The 25237-nt window shown below is 37.9% G+C and overlaps 2 protein-coding genes across 12 annotated transcripts in view; both read right to left on the minus strand.

Moving 5' to 3' along the window:
* LOC119497149 (vacuolar protein sorting-associated protein 13B-like) overlaps nucleotides 1–10135 on the minus strand; it is a 393997-nt gene extending 383862 nt beyond the window's left edge. For 6 of the 7 annotated variants that reach the window (XM_037785043.1, XM_037785041.1, XM_037785045.1 and 3 more), the window contains exons 1-3: nucleotides 9986–10135; nucleotides 6951–7109; nucleotides 4490–4633 (exon numbers count right to left, since the gene is read on the minus strand). In XM_037785043.1, coding sequence (XP_037640971.1) covers nucleotides 4490–4633; nucleotides 6951–7097 — 291 coding nt within the window. In that variant the 5' untranslated portion in view covers nucleotides 7098–7109; nucleotides 9986–10135. Of the gene's footprint in view, nucleotides 1–4489; nucleotides 4634–6950; nucleotides 7110–9985 lie in introns of those variants that run through there. The other variant, XM_037785042.1, reaches the window with a different exon arrangement.
* A 4503-nt stretch (nucleotides 10136–14638) lies between these two features.
* On the minus strand, nucleotides 14639–25237 carry osr2 (odd-skipped related transciption factor 2). Of its 5 annotated transcripts, none has more exons than XM_037785052.1 (7): nucleotides 25054–25237; nucleotides 23281–23344; nucleotides 22912–23016; nucleotides 20698–20819; nucleotides 15934–16633; nucleotides 15469–15568; nucleotides 14639–15160 (listed from the first exon to the last, which is right to left on the minus strand). In XM_037785052.1, exons 5-7 carry the CDS (start codon nucleotides 16593–16595, stop codon nucleotides 14978–14980), a joined length of 945 nt encoding a protein of 314 aa, XP_037640980.1. In that variant the 5' UTR covers nucleotides 16596–16633; nucleotides 20698–20819; nucleotides 22912–23016; nucleotides 23281–23344; nucleotides 25054–25237; the 3' UTR covers nucleotides 14639–14977. The 5 variants fall into 5 exon arrangements, with proteins under 5 accessions (XP_037640980.1, XP_037640979.1, XP_037640981.1 ...); XM_037785051.1 differs by having other exon boundaries at nucleotides 22912–23051; XM_037785053.1 differs by lacking the exon at nucleotides 20698–20819 and having other exon boundaries at nucleotides 22912–23051.

Genomic DNA, 25237 nt, shown 5'->3' on the forward strand with positions numbered 1-25237 from the left:
CTGCGCTGAAAACCTTCAAATGACAACCACCTAATGAAAAAAATAAATATACCAAATACAGAACTGTCCTGGATGTGAATAGTGTGGTGTGAAGCTGTAAAACTGAAGATTGCCGCTAACTCCTTCCATGAGATTTCCATGGGGAAAAGAAGACACTAGATGGAGACCTTATGAGTTATATTAATAACTCCAGGTCCCTTAGGGGCTCTGTATATAGAATGACAGCTTTTAAAACCATTGTTTTATCCTGTGCAGCTTTTGACATTTTCAGATTGCTTTTTAATTTAGAACGGGCTCAGATCAAACAGTTCATTCATATCAAGTAACCCAAGAGGGGCCACGTTGAGTGTGTCTTTGCACAAGAAGAAAGAAGTTAAAGTTGACTACTACAAAACCCTTTCATCCCCATGACCAATCTCCTGTTACATACATTGAGCTCTTAGGCATAGACCAGGGCTTAGTCTAATTTCCCATGGAGATGTCCACACTAATTATTCAACTCAAACATGAACGATTTACATTTTTGGACTTAGAAACTGAATAGCAAAATATAAGGGGAGATGTACATGCACAATAACTCTGAAAACTAAACAAAAGTGGTAGTGATTTGAAAATAGAGATGTGCACTAAAGAAAGCATGTACAGTGTCTAATCTTCAAGTAAAACAGGCAGCCTGAACATGATCAATGAAGATTTCTAAGCTTGCTTCAGGGCACCATGTGGCTGTAGGAAACAAAAAGGCCCATATAAAATCTAATTCTGTTTGTAAATGGCCTCCAGTTTGTAAAGTGAATGTCAAAAACAAGTTGACAACATTTTTTCTACTTTCTGCAATACAAGTCCTCATTACAGCCCATTTTAAGCAATTACACTGTCAGCAGGAGCTGTAATCTCCAACTGCTGCTAAACGCCCAAATTTCCACATTTGCTGGAAACTATAATTGTGAGCTGCTCTTGGTGCTTTGCAGATGGGCCCTATTGAGCAATCTGAATATCCCTAATATTACCCAGTTCCTCTCGAGGGGGAACACGAACATTAAAAGGTCCAAATAATTCCGGTCAAATTACACAACCCCTAATGAACTTCAAAAGACGTACGGATGTTTTTACAGGCCAGCGCTCAGGCCTTAATGGTAATTATGAAAACAAACCATATTAATGATATCATTTGTCATTTCCACACTTTGGCCGCATGAGGCCCACCACAAAGTTCCTGTCTCTACTGGAAAAAAGAAACACTAGTAATCTACTAATTTTAAAATGTAAGATTTTCCATACACAGATCAATTTTTTCAGCTCTTTTTAAAATCCTGCGGGCCATCACCCAAATTACTTGAGGGCTTCAGGGAGAACTGTCATGGCCCGGGTTTTGCATACACCTATGCCAAACTCCCTGCATCCCTGCTGGAATCTGATTAAAACTGGACCGGGGCCTGACATGCATATGAACAGGATATCTAACCTCCAGAGAAATATAATTTTGTTTCTGTGAGACTAATGTGACAAAGGCCAACAGACCTTTTCCTTCAATCAAGGAAATTCTCTCTGGGCTGACCAAAGCAGGAAACTGCCACCACAGAGATGACATGGCAAATATTGCTGTTGAAAGTGTAATTAAGATGAAATAAGTGTAAAACAAGTTACCAAACTACGCAAATCTAAAGCATATAAGTAAACCTGCTGAATGTTCTTGGCTTAAGAACACAGTAGTCAGCCTCCTGCCTCCCACTCATAGGAGAGAAGTGTAGCAGCTCATTTAAATTCCACATGCTAGAAGGACTTCTGCTGTAAGTCTGGCTTTGCTCCAAATTATGTCTCATGGGTGTACATACCACTGAATAATTTGTCCAAACGTCCTTTGCAATTCCCCCAAAATCTTTTCTTGACTGGAAGCCTTTTACAAAACATCTGTAACAAATAGTTGTTTTGAGACTACATGCATTACACCAGTACCGGTACTGGTACATGACCTTAAGCTGTGTATGAGGCATAAATAACAAGTTTAAATTTCCATCAAACTGAAACCTGATCGCACGAGCAGTAGCCACCTGCATGGTATGATATTTACCATTAGTTCTGGGCAGCTCAAGCTCATGTGTTACAAATCTTTTTTGCCGCAGTCTATATAATTAGCTGTAATTGACTTCCCTTGAAATGTGTTTCTTCTGGGACATCTGGCCTTGAAACTTCAACCTTCCCATAAAGGCCCAGCGTCGAGCTACACTTTCAATTTTGAAAACTGCATGGGTGGCAAAGGTAGGACCAGGCTCTTCTGCAACAACAAATCTAACAAAAATGGCTTTCATATACCACACTTAAAAAACTGAAAGTATGTATAACTAAACTAAATACAATAATATAAATATTTCTCTTGGGATGACATTTCTTACTGATAATTTACAAAGACAACATCTCACTCTCGTTGCTTAAAGGTGCCCTGGGGAGCTTTCTTGTAAACAAAAACGTTTCTGTTTACATTCTGTGTCACTCACCAAATGCATTGAGGTCTTACAAACGTGATGAATCCATTTTCCTCCCAATAAAACATTCGCAAAGGTGATTTATCTTAGAAGTTTGATACCCGGCATTGTTCACACGTCCATGTTTACTAGCTTGCAGTCTTCTCCTTCCCTGCCTTTTTGGCACATTGCTGCATGAGACGCACAAAACTTCATTAATTTGACAGAGATGTGAAACAACCTCAATTTGTTTATGAATGTAATTGTAAATGAGAATGAGAATCACAGTTCACTGCTTGGAGACTGAATGAAACAGACACCGATGACATGTTAAAGATGGAGATTGCCAAGTAGCAAATAGCACTGGTCAAATTCAGTAAAGTCACCCCTCAGTTTGAGTTCCCGTAATACTTCTGGTCAGCAGTCAATGAAGCTGTCGCTCTTTTTAAGAGTTAGATGTGGTGAGTGAGAGTACTGTGCTTTGCTGAGGTGAAATCATATTGGCTAAGTAGAACCAACAATTCTTAAATAACAAAAACATTGGGAAAACAGCTAATATGCTGGAATCCATCTGTTTAAAAATAAAGGCAGATGCATCTCTTCATAAATTTAAAGAGCATTTGCAATTAGTTAATTATAATAGTATAGATGACAATACACTTTTACAGCCAAATTCTGAAATGTGCTCCTCATTGCAGACTATCACTACAGCACTCGCTAATGTGCTTTTTATCCCTGAAGCCTTTGAAAATGTAGATTTTGATCCAAATCACTGTTTTAAAAGCCTTAATTTGCCTCTACTAGGCTGTGATTTACTTGCTTCTGGTTTCTTTGTTTGCTTTCCTATTTTTTTTCAATGCATTTCTCATCAGAGTAGTCGAGCATGGATAAGAATGAGAAAGGCAACTGTTACTTAGCTGTGTCAAATTAACAGCCCTGCCCTTTAATATGGTTGGGCTCTGTTGTTTGCAAGTGCGGCTGCAGTAAAATAGTCCATAACAAATCTCCCAACTCATAGTACCAAGACTCATATTCTCACCTTGATGCTTGTGTGGGGGGTGATTGTCTGTCATCATGACAGCTCATTACAGATGTAAATCAGAGTTGCCAGGCCAGACACAATGTGTCACATATTGGGCCAAATGAGCACACCCTTGCCTCAGCACCAAACCAACTTGAAGTATCGGATGGCGCGAGCAGTGGGACATTAAACTGTTAAAGGCCAGATGGATTAATGTAGTTGATTTGCGCTGTGTTGCCAACTCTTTTCAAAATGAAAGTAGCTAGCACTAGTTGTATGACATTATATGCTCATTTGCATATTTTTGATGTCATCGCGCACATTTGCATAAACCTTAGTAGTTGTGTCGGCTGACTGTCTGTGCAAGGCGTAAGAGGAGAGGGAGAGACCCCGTGCTGTTGGCAGAAGAGCCGTGGACTGTTACTCTGAACAGCATGCATGGGAAAGAATTACTATATAATATATTTCTCACCTTTTCCCTGGTGTGAATAAGTTGCTAAATTTGTCACTTTTTAGAAAAAAAGAGGGTCTGTAAAGCAACAAAGTTGGCAAGTTGGCAAAGCTGGATTTGCAAAAGAACTAGAGTTAAAAATAGTAAAAACAATTTTTGTGATTTAGTTTTTTTTAATATACAAAAATATCTAGATTACTTGCGGGTAACTGATGCAAATACTAGCCCACATAACTGTAACTGTATTTAAAACATTTAACACTTTAATTAGGATCCAGCATAAACTGAAAATGAAATGGTAGGTTGTAGTTTCACTTGCTTAGTCAGGATTATAGCGTGCCTTTGTCACAGCAAGCCCACCACAGGGCATTTGTTTATTTAATAAAACAAACACTATTGCGAAACTTCTTGGAAACACAGAGAGAAAATGAAACGAGAAATCTTAACTTTGGCATGAGGAGGAATTTCACATAAATAACAAGAAGATCTGGCCAGCCCTGTTTTGGCCCTATAGTGGAATCAAGGATAACGTGTTCCTCATACCAGTGAAGAACTAACCTGGGCTCCATCCCTCAGCTTGAGGATGCATTCCATGGTGTTGATGGTAATCACTACAGGCTCCGAGCCCAGCTTGGTCCAGGGTACGTGGATACGCAGCTCATGGATATGACCACTCATGAATGTGAAGGGCAGCTTCAACTCCTATAAATATGCAAAGACATAAAAAGATGAAAACAACAGATAGCTATGAAACTACAGTTAGAATAATCGGTACTATCTTATTACATCTGCGATGCAGACAGCATTGTAAGGACATGTGGTGATATGACCACAGAGGCTTCAAGAACATTTGGAACCTTCATCCATCCATTTTCTAAACCGCTCTTTGAAACTAATATTTGAGGACGAGAGGATAGTAAAAACAACAGCTACAGATTACATATTGGTCACGCTTTTAACAAAATCAGTCCGATTTTCTCAGAGGCAGACGAATCACTGTTCTGCATCTTGAACTACTCTGTGTGAGAACGAGTCCCATGAAACCAGACTGCCTACACACAAGCTTTACATGCCTCCTCTGTAAGTTTAAGCCAAAAACTAATAACCAAACATATTTCTGAGGAAAACCCGTCATATGTCTGCTTGATAACCCCCCACAATGTTTCACTAAAAAATTCACTTTATATTAAGAAGATGATCTCTAATTGCACATTTCAAAAGAGGTACTGTCCGGATGAAATGCAATAAAACAAAGGAAAAGGGAGGATAATTGCCAAGGTTTTGACATAGCATTACACATCAAAATCCTAACACAATTCCTACTGTCAGTTGGCTTAAAGCTGCTTCCAATAAGAACTTTCATCACAATCTCTGTTGGGTTAGGTAGTGTTTTGGTCTGCTCTTCAGAAGCAGTCAGAACCCACTCAAGAGACAAGACAGGCAGATTGATCTAATCCAGACATTACACGTGTAGAAAAGAACACTGTGTCAAAATAGCACTGCGAAGTGAAATATCTCAGTAAATCTATCTAACTCCTCCAAAATGACAGTAAAGATACTGTGTTTGTACCTGGCTGAAGAGCATTGCTGCTTTTTTTGATGCTGGTCAAGGCCATATACTGTGACTACGTATAGGCCTATACACTGTAGTTGAGATGTAGACTGGATGGGAAAAAAATATGTTAGTGGGGCACATGCTTACGCTCCACATATTAATTCCATTCCAAACATTTTACTCTATTTCATGTTCTAAGTGAAACAACTTAAATTCAAAATTTATGAAAGACTGCACTGTCATGTTTATATGCTTAGGTGCTTCTTTTGTTGAGGAACCAAAATGCTGAAATTACTCATTTTAAAATGCTAAGAGATCCTAGCCATTAATAGCTTAAGTGTATCTTGTATGTACCTGGATGACCAATATTTAAGAACAAAAGCAATAAACAAAAGTGCAATAAACTAGAAAAATCACTACAAAAATGAGAGGTTTGAGCAAACACAATTAAAATCCTTTGCAGTGAAAAATTAAGAAGTAAAATGTAAAATTATGATTTTGAATAATTAGGGCTGTCAAAGTTAACGCATTAACGCAAATTCATTTTAACGCCACTCATTTTTTAACCCATTAACGCAACTTGCGATTTTGAAGTTTTAAAGCTAGAGTGAAGATACTGGTATCATATGTAACTAGAAAACCTAAGGAATCCATTGCTACCGATAACATAATAGCTTGTCACAAAGGAGGCTAAATAACGCTGCAAACTTACACTAAGTTTTGGCAAGGAAAAACTGGCATGGACTTTTTCAAAGGGGTCCCTTGTCCTGAAAATGGGTTCTATGGGTACCCACGAGTCTCCCCTTTACAGACATGCCCATTTTATGATATGTAGTTTGTTGCCTGTTGGGCTTGAGTTTGCCATGTTATGATTTGAGCATATTTTTTATACTAAATGCAGTACCTGTGAGGGTTTCTGGACAATATTTGTCATCGTTTTGTGTTTGATATCCAATAATAAATATATACATACATTTGCATAAAGCAGCATATTTGCCCACTCCCATGTTGATAAGAGTATTAAATATTGACAAATCTCCCTTTAAGGTACATTTTGAACAGTTTAAAAAATGTTTGTTTAATCCCGATGTAATATTTGAATCGATTGACAGCCCCATTAATAATATATAGAGGAAAGAGATATTTAATATTAGAAAGCTGATATTACTTCAATGCACTAGTTACTATTAATACGTCGAAACACCGATGGCAATCTAAGAACCTGTGTGGCTCGAGCAATATGGACCATTAATTGTGTATGAAAACAAAAACACTTAATTTTCCTCCCACTAGCAGCACTGAGCAGTAGCTCATAACTCATATCATCCATTAGAACTGCATGGCATTCCTGCAAACAAAATAACCACATTGCCCATTATCTAATGAGAAAATAAAATGTCTGTCATCCCAATAAGTCTTGTCTTTAAGTTAGAGAAAGCAGAGGGTATATTCAATATACAGTACCTGTTCCAGCACATCCAGCTTCAGGTCCAACTTGCTGAGCACCACATCGCCTCCCCAGAGAGACAGCTGCAGGTCAGATGGCTTCAGATTCTTTATATACTTGTTCACATAGCTCATCAGGAGTGGCGTGACATAGGACTCCAACATCTTGTCCCTGTCCTGAACACGCATCAAACATTGAACAAAACATTGTTATGTCATTCAACGCTGTGTGTATTTGTACAGTATTTATGTATTAATTCTCCTTTCAACATTATATCCCAATATTAAAAATGAATCATTTCATTTAAACACTACTTCTTCTGAAGCCTTGACAGGAAATAGACATTTTTCACAGCAGATATTTGTATATGTCATAGCACAAGAGCACATGTGAAATGAATAACATTATTGATGACTGCATTCCATTCAAGTGTGCCAGCTCCTAGACAGCAGTACTGTGCATGTCGGCTCATTGGCAAGGCTTTTTGGGACACTTAAATGGAATGGAGCCATAATTGATGACATCAAGTACACCTGTGCTTTTTCTGCTATGACAAGTCAAAATATCTATTTGAGAAGTTCTATTATTATTATTGTTCTTCACTCCAAGACAAACAGAGACTGTGCTTTTGAGGTTATAGCTTCTAAACTTTGGAACTCTCTCCCATTGGACTTAAAGGGGAACTACGCCCATTTTTAAACTTCATACATGTTGTTCCTATGGTTTAAGAGAGTCAAAAAATATAAGTAAACATGAACAACTCTCTCCCAAATCCAAAAACTAGAGTGCTAAAACTCAAACTTGTGATGTCATAGGGTATAAAGTCTGGAGCTGCTAAAGAATGGCTGCGGTCCAAAAGTGAAAAAAAAAATGACGTCCTCATGTCTTTTCCTAACCACTATTCCTTGACCTCGATGGAAAACGTCATGAGGTCAAGGAAAGATGTGAAGGAGAATTCATGAGGACTTTGGAAAAGACAATCCGACCGCACTTACACTAGGCTCCGCAATTATGATGCGACGGTGGCGGATGTTTTTGAAATGGGTCCGAAGATGGACTACAAAAGGTGCCGCTTCACCCCGTGCGTTCTTACACAGGTCTTTCAGTGACAGGCTGCTTCACCCGCGACAACCAGTGAAAATATCACTTCATTACCAAGGTTGGAATTTAAATAAATAAAGGAATATAGGCTACCAGTGACAAAAGTTTATATGAATATCAACATCATTTCTCTCCTTTCCTTTCGTAAAGGGTGGTCCAGTGTTCCCTATGCTAAAGGAGATAAGAAAGGAAGCATTAAAACACCTTTCCTTAGCATTTAAAGAATTCGAACAACTCTTATCATGGCTGCTTCTTAGATACTTCCAGGTCATTTCCAAAGAGGGTGGAATGAGGAGATGTCACGCGTCATACCTTTGGGGTACAACATATGCGCAGTAAAATCTGGTCTGCACTCGACTAAATTTAGTCAATCGCAGCGCACGATCGCAGCTCCAGTTACACTGTGCATGTGTTATACCCTATACCCCAAGACCCGTGTCCGCCTGTGTCCCAGCCTCTTTCCATAGACCATGGTCATTTCACTCCGCTAGAAACCTTCCTAAGCAAAAAAGACTTTTCAACCACAGCCAATGAACTGGGAAAGATGTTACAGATGACACTGAGAGTAAACAAACAAGTATAAAAAGTATGGAATTTCGGACGTAACCATTGTCTATGGCGCAGCTCCAAACTTTATACCCTATGACGTCACAAGTTTGAGACTTACTTCTCTGATTTCTGTCTTTGAGAGAGAGCCAGCTCATCTTCACTAATATTGATTGAACTTTCCTATGCCAAGAATATAACATGTTGGAATTATTAATTTGGGTGGTGTTCCCCTTTAAGATCTGTGAACACCCTTAACAATACACCCCATATGAGAACTATGAGGACTTTAAGAACTTTAAACATGCACTATCTGCAACCATGTTGGACTCTAACCACTGGTGCACTTTACACTTACTTTACACTATACATCCTATATACCACTTTATAGACTGCACATATGTATATACTACATTTATTTATTGACGGACTGTACACACTATGTTCACCCTTTCACTCTGTATCTTTTATATCTCTATTATAGTTTTATAATTTTTGTATACCTGTAACTCTCCTGTGTTTCACTCTGTTTGCTGATGTTTGCTGATGTTTGCTGATGTTGCTGCTTTGACACCTGAATTTCCCTCAGGGGTTTAATAAAGGTTCATCTTATCTTATCTTATCTTATCTTATCTTAACAAGCAGCTCAAGACCCCTCTTGTTTAGGCTTGCTTTTGCTTAGCTTTTTTGTATTTTATTTAACCTTGTACTTTTTATGTTTTTAGCATATTTCTTTGTCTGCATTTCATGTCTATTGCTCCATCTTTAATTTGCTTTTATTATAAAGCACTTTGTGACGTCTGCTTTTGAAAGGTGCTATACAAATAAATGTATCGTACTTATATTGGTCATATATATTATATGTGCATTTTAAAACTACCCAAATGATGCCTAAGTGACGCCTAGGTAGGCTGATTGTGTAAGGTGAACTACAGCTGGTCATGTAAAGCTGATGTTAACACTCAACAGAGGCAGGAATATAACTCTGCTCGCATAGTTTGCAGGTCAAGGTTTTACTTAATGACATTTCAGTGGTTCTACTTTGTGAAGTGGCTTCATTCAGGTGGCTGAATTAGCCTGACAGCTAATGTGACTTCACTTTTTATGCATGCGACTAGAAGAGAAACGCCAGCAGTAGTTACAGACTCAAATTCCCACAATGCAGCTGACTAAATATAACTTGGTGTTGTAAGTAAAACAGTGTGGTGCTGCGTAGTAAGACATTAGCGTTAACTTCCAGCGGAGTAGTTAGTTAGCAGAGAGGCTAGCTGTGCTCTGCTGTCAGTCTGGCTGTACACACACACAGAAGCTAAGCTAAGCTAACTGCTGAGAAGAACTCCCCCTAACTTCGTTTGGCTGGCTAAAACGTGCAGCTACAGGTAAATATAGAAACCCCCTTGCTTACTTGACTCCAGCTTGTATCCTGAAGCTATTTCTTGAATTGGACGTTTTAATACAACACATTCATCCTGTTAACTGACGTTAGCAACATCGCTCAACAGCTTCAGCACCAAACGTCATCAGTAAACACCAGCGCGGCTTCCGTGTGTCTAAGTGTTGCCTTTTCGGCTGTTGGAAATTTGAGCTTCAGAGTTCAGAGCACAATAATAGGCTACAAGCGAGCCCCCCAAAATACTGGCAAGCGAGACAGAAGAAACAAATTCCCTGTAATACGTTTCAAAAATTTGTATTAGGAAGCATGTGCATATCAGTGATCAGTGATTTCTGATATATATCAAGAAAAAGACAATACTAGGACCTAAGGGCAAACAAAAATGGAGACAAGCAAATACAAAGAACTTAAGTAATGAAAAAAATAAAAATAAAACACAGACATATTTGTGTTTTTCAATGTTACTTTTATCAATAATCAACGTGTGCTTGTAGTCACACCGCTAATCTCTCTATGTGAGGATTAACGAGGAGCACGGGAAGGCATCATTGCACGTTTTATACGTCATTTCTTTGGCCCCGCCCCCTAGCCCCTACATGGCGGTGGAAGCTCACCTTTACTGAGAGAGGAGAGATAAAAAAAACTCACCTTTACTGAGAGAGGAGACATAAAACTCCCTGAATAGTGTCCACTTTTCTTGAAATTATTATTTTTTTTTTAAAGTTATGTCCTACAATCACATCACTTTAATTTCAAGAACAGAGATTATCTTCAGCTATGGAAAAGTCAATGAAAGTGAATAATGAATGCTATAATAGAAGGATCTTTGCATTTCAGTCACACAGGTGACCTGCCTGGTTTCGAAAAACAGTTTATGTGTGGGTCTGATCTAATCTTAAACATAACATGAAGTGTCATTATAATGTTAATATATGCAACTGGATGCTCACTGAAATTTACAGATGTACTATTATTGGCATGATAAATAAATAAATACAACCTAGTGTACATTAAAATACAGTAGCAAATTCTATGGATAATGAATTCTGAAGTTTAAAAAAAGAAAAAAGAAAAACTGGCCACTATATTTGTCCTTGGCCGTCTTTTTTTTTCAGCACCATAGGTGACCTTGGAATAATAAAAAACTCGCTTAGGAAATTAGACAAATAACAGCCTATAATATCGGAGTGAAAGACGGGGTTATAGGCTCCATCTTTACTTCACGATCAAACTTGTACACACCAACAATTTCTGCGGCCAATCTGTCTCTCTTAATACTATTTGTTTCTGCAGTTGTATTTCCATTTTATGCTTCTTCTTCTTCTACATTTTGGAGGTACTTTTTACTCCACTACATTTCTTTGACAGCTCTAGTTACTTTGCATATTTCAGGTTATCAATGCAAAAATATAAGTCATAATCAATAAACCATGATGCAATATCACGTATTAAGGTACCTATAGCAGTAAATAAAGTAGTTCAAATCAGTCCCACCTTTACCAGCTGCAACATTAAAGTGATGAACACATTTAATGCCTCACTAATTATAATCCAGTAATATAATATACAGGCTATATATAATTCAGAAAGTGGCCATTCTGCATAATGAGCACTTTTACTTTTGGTACTTTAAGTATATTTTAATACTTTTGCACTATTATTTAAGAATGATTTGCATGCATGACTTTTACTTAACAGAGTATTTTTTACACTGTAATATTGCAATTTTTTTTATTTATTTTGTATTTATGGTTAAAGGAATACATACACATACTTGTAAAAGGGACATACAGACAGCAACAACACCATATATATATAAAGAAACATAAGAAAAAGAAAAGGAAAAAAAAGTACTACCCGTTGTAATAGTGCAGTGTCAAGAGATAAGTTCATATTCATATACATACATATTCATATTCATATACATACAACGAACCTCATATATAGATATATATATACATACAGTATATACATATGTCTCTATCCACACGCACATTCATATAGATATCCACTTAGACATATTCGCTTACACAATTATCTATTAATTTAATGCCTCACTAATTATAATCCAGTAATATAATATACAGGCTATATATAATACAGATAGTGGCCATTCTGCATAAGGAGTACTTCTACTTTTGGTAAGTATATTTTAATACTTTTGTACTATTATTTAAGAATGTTTTCGCATGCATGATTTTTCCTTAACAGAGTATTTTTTACACTGTAGTATTGCAACTTTTACTTAAGTAAAAGAGGCTCCTTCTTGCAGCCCTGCCTGTCTGAGGGTCATATGGAGATGATATGAAGAGAGAGCATGCAGCGGCCTGTCAGTGCAGCCTCTCCTCTGTCTGTTAGATAAAGCTTCCTGAGTACACAGTCCACTCTGCAGGCCGGTCACCGATGAAGTTCAACATGGAACTGTCCACTCAATGTGCGCACTCACCATTACTGTCATTATTCTGAAGTTAATTCATCCAGAGATGAGGGACGGAGAAAGCAGGTTGCTTAATATCATGTTATCTGGGGCCTATCTAACTTATTATTATTAACTGACAAGACTCAGTTGAATTCAGTTAACTGGTCAACCTTTAAACAATATAGGTCATTAGGCCCACATGCACATTTGAATGCATTTTACGTCTTCAAAGCCATTAATAATGAGGACGTGGTTTGTTTGGTCGTTGGATAATGTGATCCTTGTGAACAGATGATCACATTTATGGACATTTTCCCATTTCCGTAGGCTACATTTATCATGCTGATCAATCGGTTTCCTATCAGTCAATGTCTCAACAAATTTAAATAAAAAAAGAAATCAGAAAAGCACAAAACATTTGCACTTGTTTACTTGTGGGAGGACTTGTGAAAAGTAATTTTCTTTTTCAATTAAATATCTTTATTATAGGCTATTTGTAAGCTACATCAGTTACAGTTACTTGGGTTACTTGTCGCAATTAGGCTATGAGGTCATATTTAAGCTTCAGAATTGTTATGTTTATTTAAGTTGATTGGTTTATATAACTATAATGAAAATATTTAATCACAACATAATACTGGTTTAAATAGGCTACAATGTTTAGGAGTAATATTCTCAAGAAATATTTGCAAATTAAATAAAAAAAACATTTCTTGTCGTTATTATTTCCATCATTATTAGCCTATATCATATGATTGCATGTACATCATCCATCTTTTCATATTTTAATCCTTTGCAGGTTTTTAATTTTGGTGATTGAGCATTATTTTTTCCCCCTGATGATTATTAAGAAGCTCAATAGCTGTTTTGTAAATATCAGCGTGCTGGAGACGTTGCAGGTTGTTTCCTTTCCATTTATAAATTAGTTATGTTGAGCTGCCGTGCGTAATGAACCGGGCCTTGGATACAGTATTACAGTAAATAGCCTTTCAGCAACAACCAGCGCCGCTTTAAATCATCTGTGTAACCACTTGTTCCAGACCTCATTGTCGAGACCATTAAATACAAATGCGATTTTTTTTTCAAGCAGTTAATTGCAATGTCAGGTGAAAATCGGGTTTTTAAACGAGTCTTCAGTAGCCAATAAAGCCTGGATGAATCATGAATAACAGGCCTGAAGGCCAAGTAGACACAGAGAGAGACGAGGAGGGATCAGAGGGAGAGGATCTCTGCTTTATTGTCTTCACCCAATTATAAAAAAATATATATATTATGAATCATCTTATTCTGTCACAGGGCATAGTCTGATGGTTAATATTCAAGCGCATTTTGATCCAGTGGCCGAGCAAAGGTTAGTTGGATGAAATCCAAATCTGGGAATTTATACTTTACACATCCACAAATCTAAAGCTGGCGTCCTTAAGTGCTCTCCATTTTCCCCTGAACCCGCTCTTATATTCTGTATAATAGTGATAATTAAATAAATATAATTAACCATTCAAACAATGATCAAACTATAGCTCAAATCTGAATTTTGCAGAATCGAGCTGCCTCCTCTGTTGACGTTAAATAAATGAATATGCTCAATAAAAGGTTGGTATAGGTCTGAGATTGGTTCACAAAAAAAAAAATCTGTTTAACTTTATTTATAATTTGTAGTGATGAATTAATGATAATTTCCCCACAAAAAATAATCAGTTGTTCGGCCACGTCTCATCTCATTGTCTTAAATGTCTTTCTGCCGCTTTGCAGGTCAGTTGTGATATCAGAGGTGATGTAGATAAAGACATGTGATATGGCTGCTAATGTGGCTAATATAATACTAATCAGCCTCTGTAGGCTCTATATATTGAAGATAATAACGGAGCTGAATAATTATGAGACTTAGAAAAACACTAATAATTCCGTCTGATAATTAATATGTGATTATCATTTTATTTGAAAAAAAACAAACATTTGGATTGTTTACCATACATAATTATCACTAAAAAAACCCCACATATGATTCTTCATTTTAATGACTTTCCTGTCTGCAGGACATTTCATGCTCCCTGGCTGCTAACTGATATCTATAAAAAGCCCAAGCAGTCAGCCACACTAAGCTCTCACTGCCTGCTGGCTGTAAACATATAGACTATTAATTTGATGGCCATTGTAAAAACGGTTTCATTTCAATATTGCCTTTTGGGCTTTAACGTTGTGTCATCAGCATGGGTCATGAAATAAAAGACAGCAAATGCAAAATGTATCATGGAAATATTTATTTCTAAAATACAATTTAACATACTTTAAACTTATGACTGTTTTTTGACAACTGTATCATTTCAAGGTCAGAAAATAAAAATAAAAAAAACAACATTATGTACATGGTCTTGATATTTACAGGTGGTTATGAGAGCCGGACATGGCCATGATGGCTCCAATGCTGTCCCGCTGGAGATGCAACCAAATCCCACTCTAAAGTGTTCGGCAGTAAACGTGTCCTGATTTGGAGATTGTCTTTGAACAAAAAAAAAAAAAGAAACAGCCGCTGACTTGTCTTCCTGCGGGTTTTTGTCCATTGTTATTTTGTTAGTCTGTCCAGGCTAGTAGTCCTGATGTGGGCTGTGCGTCAAACTGTGCCGTCGCAAGTCACAGTTGCGCCGAAACACCTTTCCGCAGCGGCCACAGCTGTAGGGCTTGATGTCTGTATGGGTGAGAAGGTGAGTTTTCAGGTTACTTCTTTGATTAAAGGTTCTTCCGCATGTGGGGCATTTGTGGGGAGACTCCTGTTTAGATTTAAAGCAAGCAAAGGATTATTCCCTTTAATTGTATAGAACGTCTAGAAATGATTTCATTCATCTAAATAAATAAATGTGTCACTTAAAACTCTCAGGGATTTACACACATAAACTGTGTGTATCTCACTCACATTTTTGTTTTTGGTATTTGGCCAAACGCAATATAGTTTTTGTGAGACTGTGAGCCCCGTGCATGCAGTTGTGGCAGTAGTGCATTACAGGTGAATTATGATCATAAGGTGTCACATAGTTTAGCGAGGATAAAATCATGGAGACTGTTAATATTCCCAGCTTACCTGCATGTGTAAGGTTTTATGGACGGCTAGAGTTCGAGACTGACAGAATCCCTTCCCACATTCTTGACATTTGAATGGTTTTTCCTTGGAGTGGATGTATCTGTAAAACAGAAATAACACTTAATCAAACGTCTGCTCATGCAGTGGATTCGCTTGTAGCTGTTACAAAAAAAACCAGAGTCATAGGGGCAAAAAAAAAAGCTCTACTGTGCAAAACTTATGAGCGTCCAAACTATGCGTCAAAGTGCTTTAGCGCCCTCATGGAGAAAACTCTGGGAACAGCCTGTATGTTGTAACAAAATTAACAATATATATATATTTTTTAATTGCAAGTCTTGAAGAGGTTATTTAGATCAATGCATATATTTGTGATTTAAATCAACATGAGGAATACTGCTGGGAATTTGAGTCCCACTCCTCTCCTATAACACTGTGCGTAATTATCTGGTAAAAGATGTGTCTTACCTGTGGTCTCTGAGATGGTCTTGCCTTCTGAAGGCCTTGTGGCAAATATCACAGGTATAGGGCCGCTCGTCTGTGTGGGTCCTCTCGTGGATGAGCAGGTTGTAGGACTTGGTGAAATGCCTGCCGCAGAACTTGCAAATAAATTCCTTTTTAGTCTTGGATGGCAGCCTGCCTCGGGTGGGCTTTCTGTCCGGGGACAGCTTGGAGCTCAGCTCGGAGATGGTCCCCCCTAGTCCCGACGCCAACTTCGCCAGATCCGCAGCTTTCGGCGGGTCCTCCTGAGTGGCAGCCAAGGCCAGGTTGGCGAAGTCAAACCTCGGTCTGTCCTTATGCATGGACGGGATGAAGCCGTGCGCAGCCAGGGCGGCTTGTTTGGGATGGAAGAGCTGAGCCGCGGCTGTGAAGGGCAGACCCGGGAAGGGAAGCCGGGGGTCCATCAGACCCTGGGCAGCTGCCATCTCTGTGATCGTCGACCTCAGGCCTTGGATGTGCGGGTAACCCAGAGTCCAGTGGTTCATGTGCATGGTCTGCACCGCGCTGAGGCCGTACAGTCCCTGCAGCTGGTCAGCGGGGAACGTGTTGACGGCCTGCAGGAAGGAGTAGTTGGTGAGCTGGAGGGCCGGGTGCAGGGGGATCGGAGCGTGCAGGGCTTTGCTCCCCATCTCGGCTCAGATCCTCTGCAGGAGACACGGTGATAACCCTGGGGGGTGGAAATATACAAAACCATGAGTGTTATGTGGAAACGCCACATTAGAGCCTGTGGTAACAAAGGCAGTGATTAGTTACAGTAAAAAAAAAAAAAAAAACACCTGTTTGACTAGTAGTTTATTTGAAGATATTTTTTATATATTTTTTATTCTTTCTAACATGATAGCATTTATTTCATGAAATTATGTCCGCTCACACAGGAGATTTTATTCCCCCCAATTATCAAATTGGATCATTTGTGCTGAGATTAGGGCGAACATGAATGATTTTAATTTGAATAACTTCAACATAAAGCGATGGAGCTGATTGGGTAAATAAATAGAGAACGTGGTTAAGATGCAGCAGTGAGTAAAAACCCTGTTTGTCATGCGCAAAAACCACAGACAGGATATAAACACGTATTTTACGCATGAGCAAAAAAGCAAAGTTTGTCCCTTAAAAAACGGAGATGCCCCTCAAAGCGATTTTTTTTTATATATAAAAAAAATAAATAAAAAAAATCACTCATCGAAACTGTAATTAAATGAAGTGGGTGTGAAAGACTCATATGGCATCGATTAACACTGTAAATTACATATCCAGATCACTCCGAATAAAGCACTAAATCTCATGCGAGGTAATTAGAGAAGACACATTGTTGTTTTTGACGGTTGTAGCTGGTGTTTCACAATGCAAAACAAGTGCTCGCTGGATTTGTGGAAGTTTAAAAATTTGTGCAAGCTGAGATCAAATGCGGGCATGAGTCAGAGCAAAACACACAAAATGCTGCCTATTACCCACAAGAAAGTTGCTTTAATCTCTGCTGGAAATGCATGTGCTTTTTATTTTCATGCCAGTAGCCAGTTAATTTCATAGGCCTAATATTTAGCTTTTTGCTCTATTTTATTTCATGCTGCGTGTTTTTAAATTAGGACATGGGCAAGAGAACATGGTTGCAATAAATAACCTCTGGGCATTTTAACCTACTTTTCTATGTTTGAGTGTAATAAAGCAGTGGCTATACATGTCTCCACAATGTAGGGACAAATAAGGTGAACTGACTGCAAGACAATCTGGAGGCCTGGTTCCATGTTTGTGGAGATGACAAGTTATGTTTCCCACATAAAACCGTGTAAGTTGAAGATGGTGAAAGCTGGACTGGCCTCCAGCCAGCGGTGAGACGGAGAGATGACCTTTACATTTGGTCGAGAATGGAAATTTTAAAAAACAAGCTCAATTTTCTGCGTTTGGATAACATGCATAGCTGTTTCTGACAGGTCTGACCAAAACCGTATTTTAACGCAATATGTCACAAGTGTTCCAAACCTGAACCTTTATGCAGATTAAGGCATTATTGACACTTGCAGAGTGAAAGTTGTGCGTGTACATGGTAGCCTGAGGGCTGGTCGCTTGTTTCTGTCAGGTCCTTACATTTCACTGATCTTTCAATTCTTCCTTCTTTCCCTTCCACAGACCGGATAGGGTTAAATTTAAGTTTGCACAGGTGCAACATAAGACACCATGCAGGCACTTGTTGTACCATATGTACAACTTTGTTCAACCTGTTCTTCTCTCAATAACCTTTGGACTTCATTTCCACTTTGACAGCAGCAGCCTCCTGAGCGCCCTGTCGTGTTCTTTCAATCCCTGTCACTTTCTTTTTTTTTTGGCAGGTTTTAAATTTCTATAAGTCGTGACAAGTCTTTACAGACAGCGACTGGTTGTTTCTGCAATGTTCTGCACTGTGGACACACACCAGTGATGTCCAAACGTGAGTGAACTATGACCTCAAGGTGGGTGATCATTACGAAGCAATAATCACCTCTACAAAACAACATTTAACTCAGCTTTTGCTCCTGGACATTTTTACTAACAGTTTGATCTCGTTGGTTTATAGCTCAAACTGTAAAAATAAAAATATTTTCTTTAGATAAAAAGTGAGTTGAGTGGTTCCCCTTCCTGCAGAAGCCTGACACATACCCTGCCAAACAGAATCTTACCCCAATAAATAGCTGCCAAAGGTCTCCTGCGTTATGTCAGTAATCCACAGTCACTATAGAGGCGACGAGCTCCAATAAAGCGCCGCGAAAAGTTTTCCAAGTTTCCAAAAGTCCATGAAACTTTCATGTAGCCATGCAGTCAGCTGGGATGCCTCGGACCTTTTTGCACAGATCTGACAGAGTTGCGAAAAAAGTTGTGTAAAAGAGTCGGAGGAGTTGTGAGGAGAGTCAGAGTCAGCAGCAGCAGCGTGGGAGTCCCGTCCGGAGCTGGAGCTGGAAGTGTGCGTAATGCGCACCGGTCCTTCACTTTTCAGGGCTCCGGGGCTCCGCAGCCTTCAGCCCGCCTCCGACACGCCTCCACCCCCCTCCTCTAGCATTAACTCACATGTTCCTCCTCTGTTTATTTGTGTTTGGATAGCAACTAGGGCTGCAGACCATAGTAGAGAGAAGCGTGTTCAGCTCAACCTGCCTCTCTGACACCTCTCATACACCACACAGCCAAGGCTGATACCTTCTTTTTGGAGACATGATGATTGGAAGCGCAGGAGGAAACACTGATCGCTTTTTCCCTCCAACTCCACGCTTTTGAAAACTTTTGCTTTTTTGGATACTTGAGCAGCTTCAAGATTTCTTTTTTTTTTTTTTTTTTAAATCTCCATTTGCGAAAATGGAGGGCACATGCAAGAACTACCACATTTAAATCCTTTTATTTCTTTGTGGTAAGATTAAAAAAATTCTGAGGTTTGTGACAGAAACAAAAAAACACCCTGAGAGCAGCAGCATGGTGAACAAATACAAAGTAAACAGTTAACGTCACTTGTGTTCTTCTGACAATGAGCTGCTCTTTTTTTTCTCCTTCTGTACAGTTTGATATTTTATCATGAAATTGTATGAAAACACTTAAATAAAATTGGCTAATTACATCTTCATGAAAACGTCACACATGTGCCTGGGAAATTAAAATTTTAAATTTGTTAACACACGAGTCATCAAAAAAATGAATTTATTATATTTAATAATTGTGTGCAATAAAATAGTCTGTAATATGTTGAGGGACTATGTGTATGTGTTGAGATCAGCCTCTTTTATGTCCTAAAGCAGATGCAAAAATCCAGTGTCATTCTTTTCATACTTATCATTGTCCCAATATTTTCATTGAATTTATTGGAAGTGACACAATATGAGATGAATTAAATTGCTTTTTAATTAGATTACGGTTTGTTTCTGGCCACAGATTTAGATGCAAGGTAATAAAGACTTTTGACAGCCCGAATCAGAAGTTATAGTGCGCCTCTTGTCTTTATACGCACACCAGCAATCTGCACTTCAACAGCTTGTTATTAAACCAACATGTTTGATTTGTTGATTTTTTTTTATCAAAAGCTAAATCACCAAAAAGTTAATTGAATATTAATTTAAATAAAACATATTTTGGAGTTTAATTAAAGGATGAAAAATATATTTATTTTAGAGAAATGTTTAAATGTAGGATCAGTGTTACAGTTTTTAATCTTTGTCTCTCTTTCTCTCTCTCTCTCTCTCTCTCTGATTATCTTGTAATGTTAATATGCATGACAAAACGACAGGAGGAAAAGTTGAGTTTTGAACATGAATATAGTGTTGAGTGCAGCAGGACTGACAGAGGTTTGCAGCTCTTTGCTGAACAGAGTTGGTCTGCAGCGCCCCCTGTTGGACTTTAACTAAACAACAAGCCGGTTCCTCTCATCCTCCTCAAGTGTGCGCGCCTCTGACAGACAACACTGTCTGTTATAGAGCAACTCTATTTTTCTGTCGACACCGTTAAAAAATATGTTTTAATAAAAATCCCTGCATCACTGTGGGGAATTCATGATTGAAAAAATAATGAATATTTAAGATAAAACAAGTCATTTAATTAAGAAAGAAAAAATAAATTAATCACTGCAACGGATCATTGGAGCTTCCGACCTATTCATGCAAGTCTTTCATTTAAACCAGAGTTAATAATCTAATGAGTGCACATCATGCAGAGCCAGGCGGATCACTCTGTGAGAGATCACAACAGAAGTAAACACGTCTAGAAGACATTCACAGTCACCTAATTTTCGTTTTCTTTAGAGCTGCAGTACATTTTGTGCACCCAGCATACTTGTGGTTTTCGTTCGGTTTCACATCAGCCAGGCCTCTCTCTCTACATCTTCACTGTCAAAACACTGAGCACTGCGGACACATTAGAAAACACATAAAACACCACATTTCTACATCACACACGACATGGCATGTTCTCAACATATCCTTTTCACACACAAAAAAAAAAAAAAATGTACAATGATTTAAATTGTGATCATTTTTGTGTCTGTGGAAAAGGGCCATTTAAATATATTTTTAATGGTCTATAATACAATCACCAATAATTCAATTTTACCATCAATTTATACAGTACAGAAATTCATTTAAATCTTACAAAAATAGGTCAAATATTTTCTGCGAGGTGAATACCGACTTCCTGGAGGAACCCGAGACATTTTTTTTTCTTTAGTTAAATGTGTAAAGAAACAAACCTACAAACATCTACAATATCTAAAATGAATTATTGTGTTTTTAATATAATTCTTATGTGACATGGACTCATCTTTCTGTGGTACTTCAGATACATTTGATAGTAAAAATATTTTTGACTTCATGGTATTGCTACATTTTATGGTGTCGTTAGAACTACTCGATTACATTACTGTTCCCACAGAGAACAATGATATTTTTTTATATTTTGTCTTATTGTGCTTTTATCTGCTATAAAATCACAGTTAAAAATGTGACTCAGATTATAAATTTATAGCAACCACTGTGGAATTGTATCTTGACATTTAGATTGTCTATTTTCCGGTTGTCCCAGTGTGTGCTGTGGGATTACTGTATTCTTTCTAGTGGGCCTAATGTCAGAGAGCCAGTGAGTTAGTGCCTTGCCCTTTGGCCCTGCCCTGAGTCCCCTGCAGCCGCCATCATTCTCTCTCTCTCTATGATAATCTGACTCCCACAGAGTATCAGTGTTGCAGCTCAGTGCAGCTGCCAAGCCTGTAATGGCCGACAGACACTCCTCTCTGCCGATAACACTGAGTGACAGAGCACAGATTAGTAATAAAGAACTATTAGAGCTCTCATGGATTTGCACGAGAGATGAAATACAGAAATTGGCTTCACTCGTCAAAGAATTAAATTATTTAGAACACTCCTGATAATGACTTTGATATATAAAAAAATGTCATTGATGTGTTTATGACATGCCCTAATATTTATACTTAACTAATATTGTAACCCCTTAACAATTCGAACTTTATTCAAGTGTGCAATTATTTTACTTATTTTAAACTTAAAATAGGAGAGTATACTTTCAGTTGACTTTTTATGTACTTATCAGACATACTATACTCAGGTATACTTACTGCAGCTTATACTGACAAGTATACAGAAAAGTCTAACTTGGCTCGTACTTGTACTTAAACTTTTGATTGAGATATACTTAAGAAAAGTATAATTAAGTATTCTTGTCTCATAGGCAGGTTTTGATATGAATTTACTTAATTTCATCAAGAATTTCTACATTTTTGGATTCTGCGTTCACCATGGAGGCGTTTCTTTTTTTTATCCCTCACAAAACATCAAGTCAAACAACAAAAGGAGCAAGTCTTTATGTAATACATAAATCACTGGCTAAGTACTATAAAGTTTAAGTGCCCAAAGTGTACTTTCATGAACTAAAAAGTGGGCTACAAGTATATACAAGTATAAAAACTATTAAAATGTGTATTTTAAAATGTACTTTCTAAAGTGGGCTACAAGTATATAACTATTAAACTAACAGTATTCACTTGTAGTAAAGTTCATAGTATAGTTGCAGTACAAAATACAACTTAGATGTAAACTAGTTGTGTACTCAAAGTTTACTGTTCTTACACTTAAAAGTATTCTTTTATAAAACTAAAAAGTGGACCAATTTAGTCCCAAGAAGTTTTGAATTAGTACACTTACGGGTATACTACTAGTACATTGATATTTGCATACTAACTACATGAAGTATAGTTTGGGTAAATATACTTGAACTTTATTTAAGCATACTTCATAAAACAAACTTGAAGTATACTATTTTTTTTTCAAGGTCAGAAGTTCAACTAGAGAAATCAATAGACCTAAAGATTATTGTTTCTTTCTCAATTAATTCAGTGTCCCAGCTCCTAAGATCTGCCTGTCTGATATCATAATATAATATTAATTTCCAACATATCTGTATTTCTCCTGGTGCCACCTTGCTCCTTACCTCTGTTCTTCTCACATACAGTAGTCGTTGACAGGAAAGGTGGAGCTGCTGGCCGGTTCCTAGAGTTTGACTGGGTTTGTTTGTCTCTCTGGTGCTGCTGTGTCTCTGTGCATGTTGACAGACAGGATGTCAGGTCCATACTGTGAGAGCGGGGGGAGGTAAACCTGTCACACTTACCTACCTGCTGTGGTTTCAGAGCCCCCACATCCCCACCTACACTCTCACTCATCCTGTCCCGGCAGCAGCAGCAGCTCTCAGGATGGCTGTTTTTCACTCAAAGACCCCCCACAGTCATATTTTCCTCCACATCACACTCTTTTACCTGAAATCGTGCACTTCTAGGAAAAGAAGAGTTTGTGCCTCTCTTACCTCATGGGTTGTTGTTGTCTTTGAGAGTGAAGCAGAATCATATTGTGTCTCACTTTTGCTTAGTCTGTCATGAATTAAGCACAGTGCAGACATAATGAGCATTAATGGTTTAAATAATCACCAAGCAAATTATTTATATTAGCAGGAAAATAGTAGATATCGCTGCTGGGCATATCTGCTATTATACTGTACTGTTTATTTTTTGTTAATAGATAAATTTGTCTTTTTACAGCACTAGTTTGGTTTATTTGCTATCCTGTAGTGGCTGCCATCCTTTATATCACTAAACCTTCTGCAATGTATAATTAAAAATGGCTTTTTTTGTCTTTTTCATGCCGTCTAAGAAGGAGTATTTGAGTGAGACAAGTTAAGCAACTAAAATAAATATATTATAAAAATATAAATAAATTAGGGCTGTCAAAGTTAACGCAATAATAACGCGTTAACGCAAATCGTTTTTAACGGCACTAATTTCTTTAACGCATTAACACAATTTGTGCTTTTAAGGTTGTGGCGGGGTCAGTTTAAAAGCTACATTTTGGTACCAACTGGTACCATTCAAACTAACTTGTCGGAAAAGGAGGCTGAACAACGCTCCAAACTAAATTTTGGTGAGGAAAAACTGACATGGCCATTGTCAAAGGGGTCCCTTTACAGACATGCCCACTTTATGATAATCACATGCAGTTTGGGGAAAGTCATAGTCAAGTCAGCACACTGACACACTGACAGCTGTTGTTGCCTGTTGGGCTGCAGTTTGCCATGTTATGATTTGAGCATATTGTTTTATGCTAAATGCAGTACCTGTGAGGGTTTCTGGACAATATTTGTCATTGCTTTGTGTTGTTAATTGATTTCCAATAATAAATATGTACAGTACATCTGCATAAAGCAACATATTTGTCCACTCCCATGTTGATAAGAGTATTAAATACTTGACAAATCTCCCTGTAAGGTACATTGTGAACAGATGAAAAATGTGTGATTAATTTGCGATTAATCATGATTAAATATTTTAATCGATTGACAGCCCTAAAATAAATAAGTTAGAACGTGCGATTCATCTGTGTGATTGTGCTGATTTTGTGCTCTGAAAACATTTGAACACCACTAAAGCTGATTTTTTTGTATAGACATCATTTACTCCAATTAACTGTATTTAAAATATTTTTTTGAAGTTTTTAATTCAGATATCACTGAAAACTACCATTGACACTATGGTGCTGATGCCAGGGCTGTTGGTCTCAATTGGACAAAGAAATATTGAGAATTACATGAGTCAAAAACGTGAAAATCCAAGAAGTAACACATATTATCACTGCCAGTTTAAAATGAACACATGGTCCAGTTAATTAGTAAACTGTCTCAAATGGTTTTTGACAGGTTTCAGAAACCAGAAGAAGATGACACTCTTCAGTACCTCTCTGTCCTGGACAGAGCAGATCATATACTGTACTATCACTCATCTGGAACAGCCGTATGCTCTGTCTTTTTGCTTTATTGTACAAGATTGCCCCCTATTGGTTCACCCTAAAACTACCGTTGCAGCATTTCATGTTGTGCCATTCAGTGATGAGTGAACTATATTGTCAGTTTTAGTACTAGAATAAATGTTCAGAGTGGGAGGTGATGACATATGAACATGCCTTATAATCAACTTCTGTGCTCTAACAAATAAGACATATTTGTTTTGTTCTATTCTTTTATGCATCTTTTCTGGAATCGCATACTCTTTTACTCAAAACTTGAGGAAAAACTAGAAGATCGACTCACTCATCATGTGTTTGTGTGAGCAGAAACTGTGGACTGGCAGTGTGTAGGGTATATACACTGCATTCCTCTGGTCTCCTGCATAATCTCTTCTCCATCTGCTGTCCATTGCCACTCTCTTCACTGGTCTCCTGCCATCTGTTTAACAGCGCTCGGCACCTTCGCGTGACCAAATGCCTCTGCTCCC

This window comes from Sebastes umbrosus, chromosome 11, assembly GCF_015220745.1.
Source record: "Sebastes umbrosus isolate fSebUmb1 chromosome 11, fSebUmb1.pri, whole genome shotgun sequence".
Taxonomy (NCBI): domain Eukaryota; kingdom Metazoa; phylum Chordata; class Actinopteri; order Perciformes; family Sebastidae; genus Sebastes; species Sebastes umbrosus.

Coding starts and splice junctions, on each gene's coding strand:
- osr2 (XM_037785052.1), bottom strand. CDS start 16,595: ATGGGGAGCAAAGCCCTGCACGCTCCGATCCCCCTGCACCCGGCCCTC. Junction 15,569..15,933: donor GACCATCTCAGAGACCACAG/GTAAGACACATC, acceptor TCTGTTTTACAG/ATACATCCACTCCAAGGAAA. Junction 15,161..15,468: donor ATAAAACCTTACACATGCAG/GTAAGCTGGGAA, acceptor AAATCTAAACAG/GAGTCTCCCCACAAATGCCC.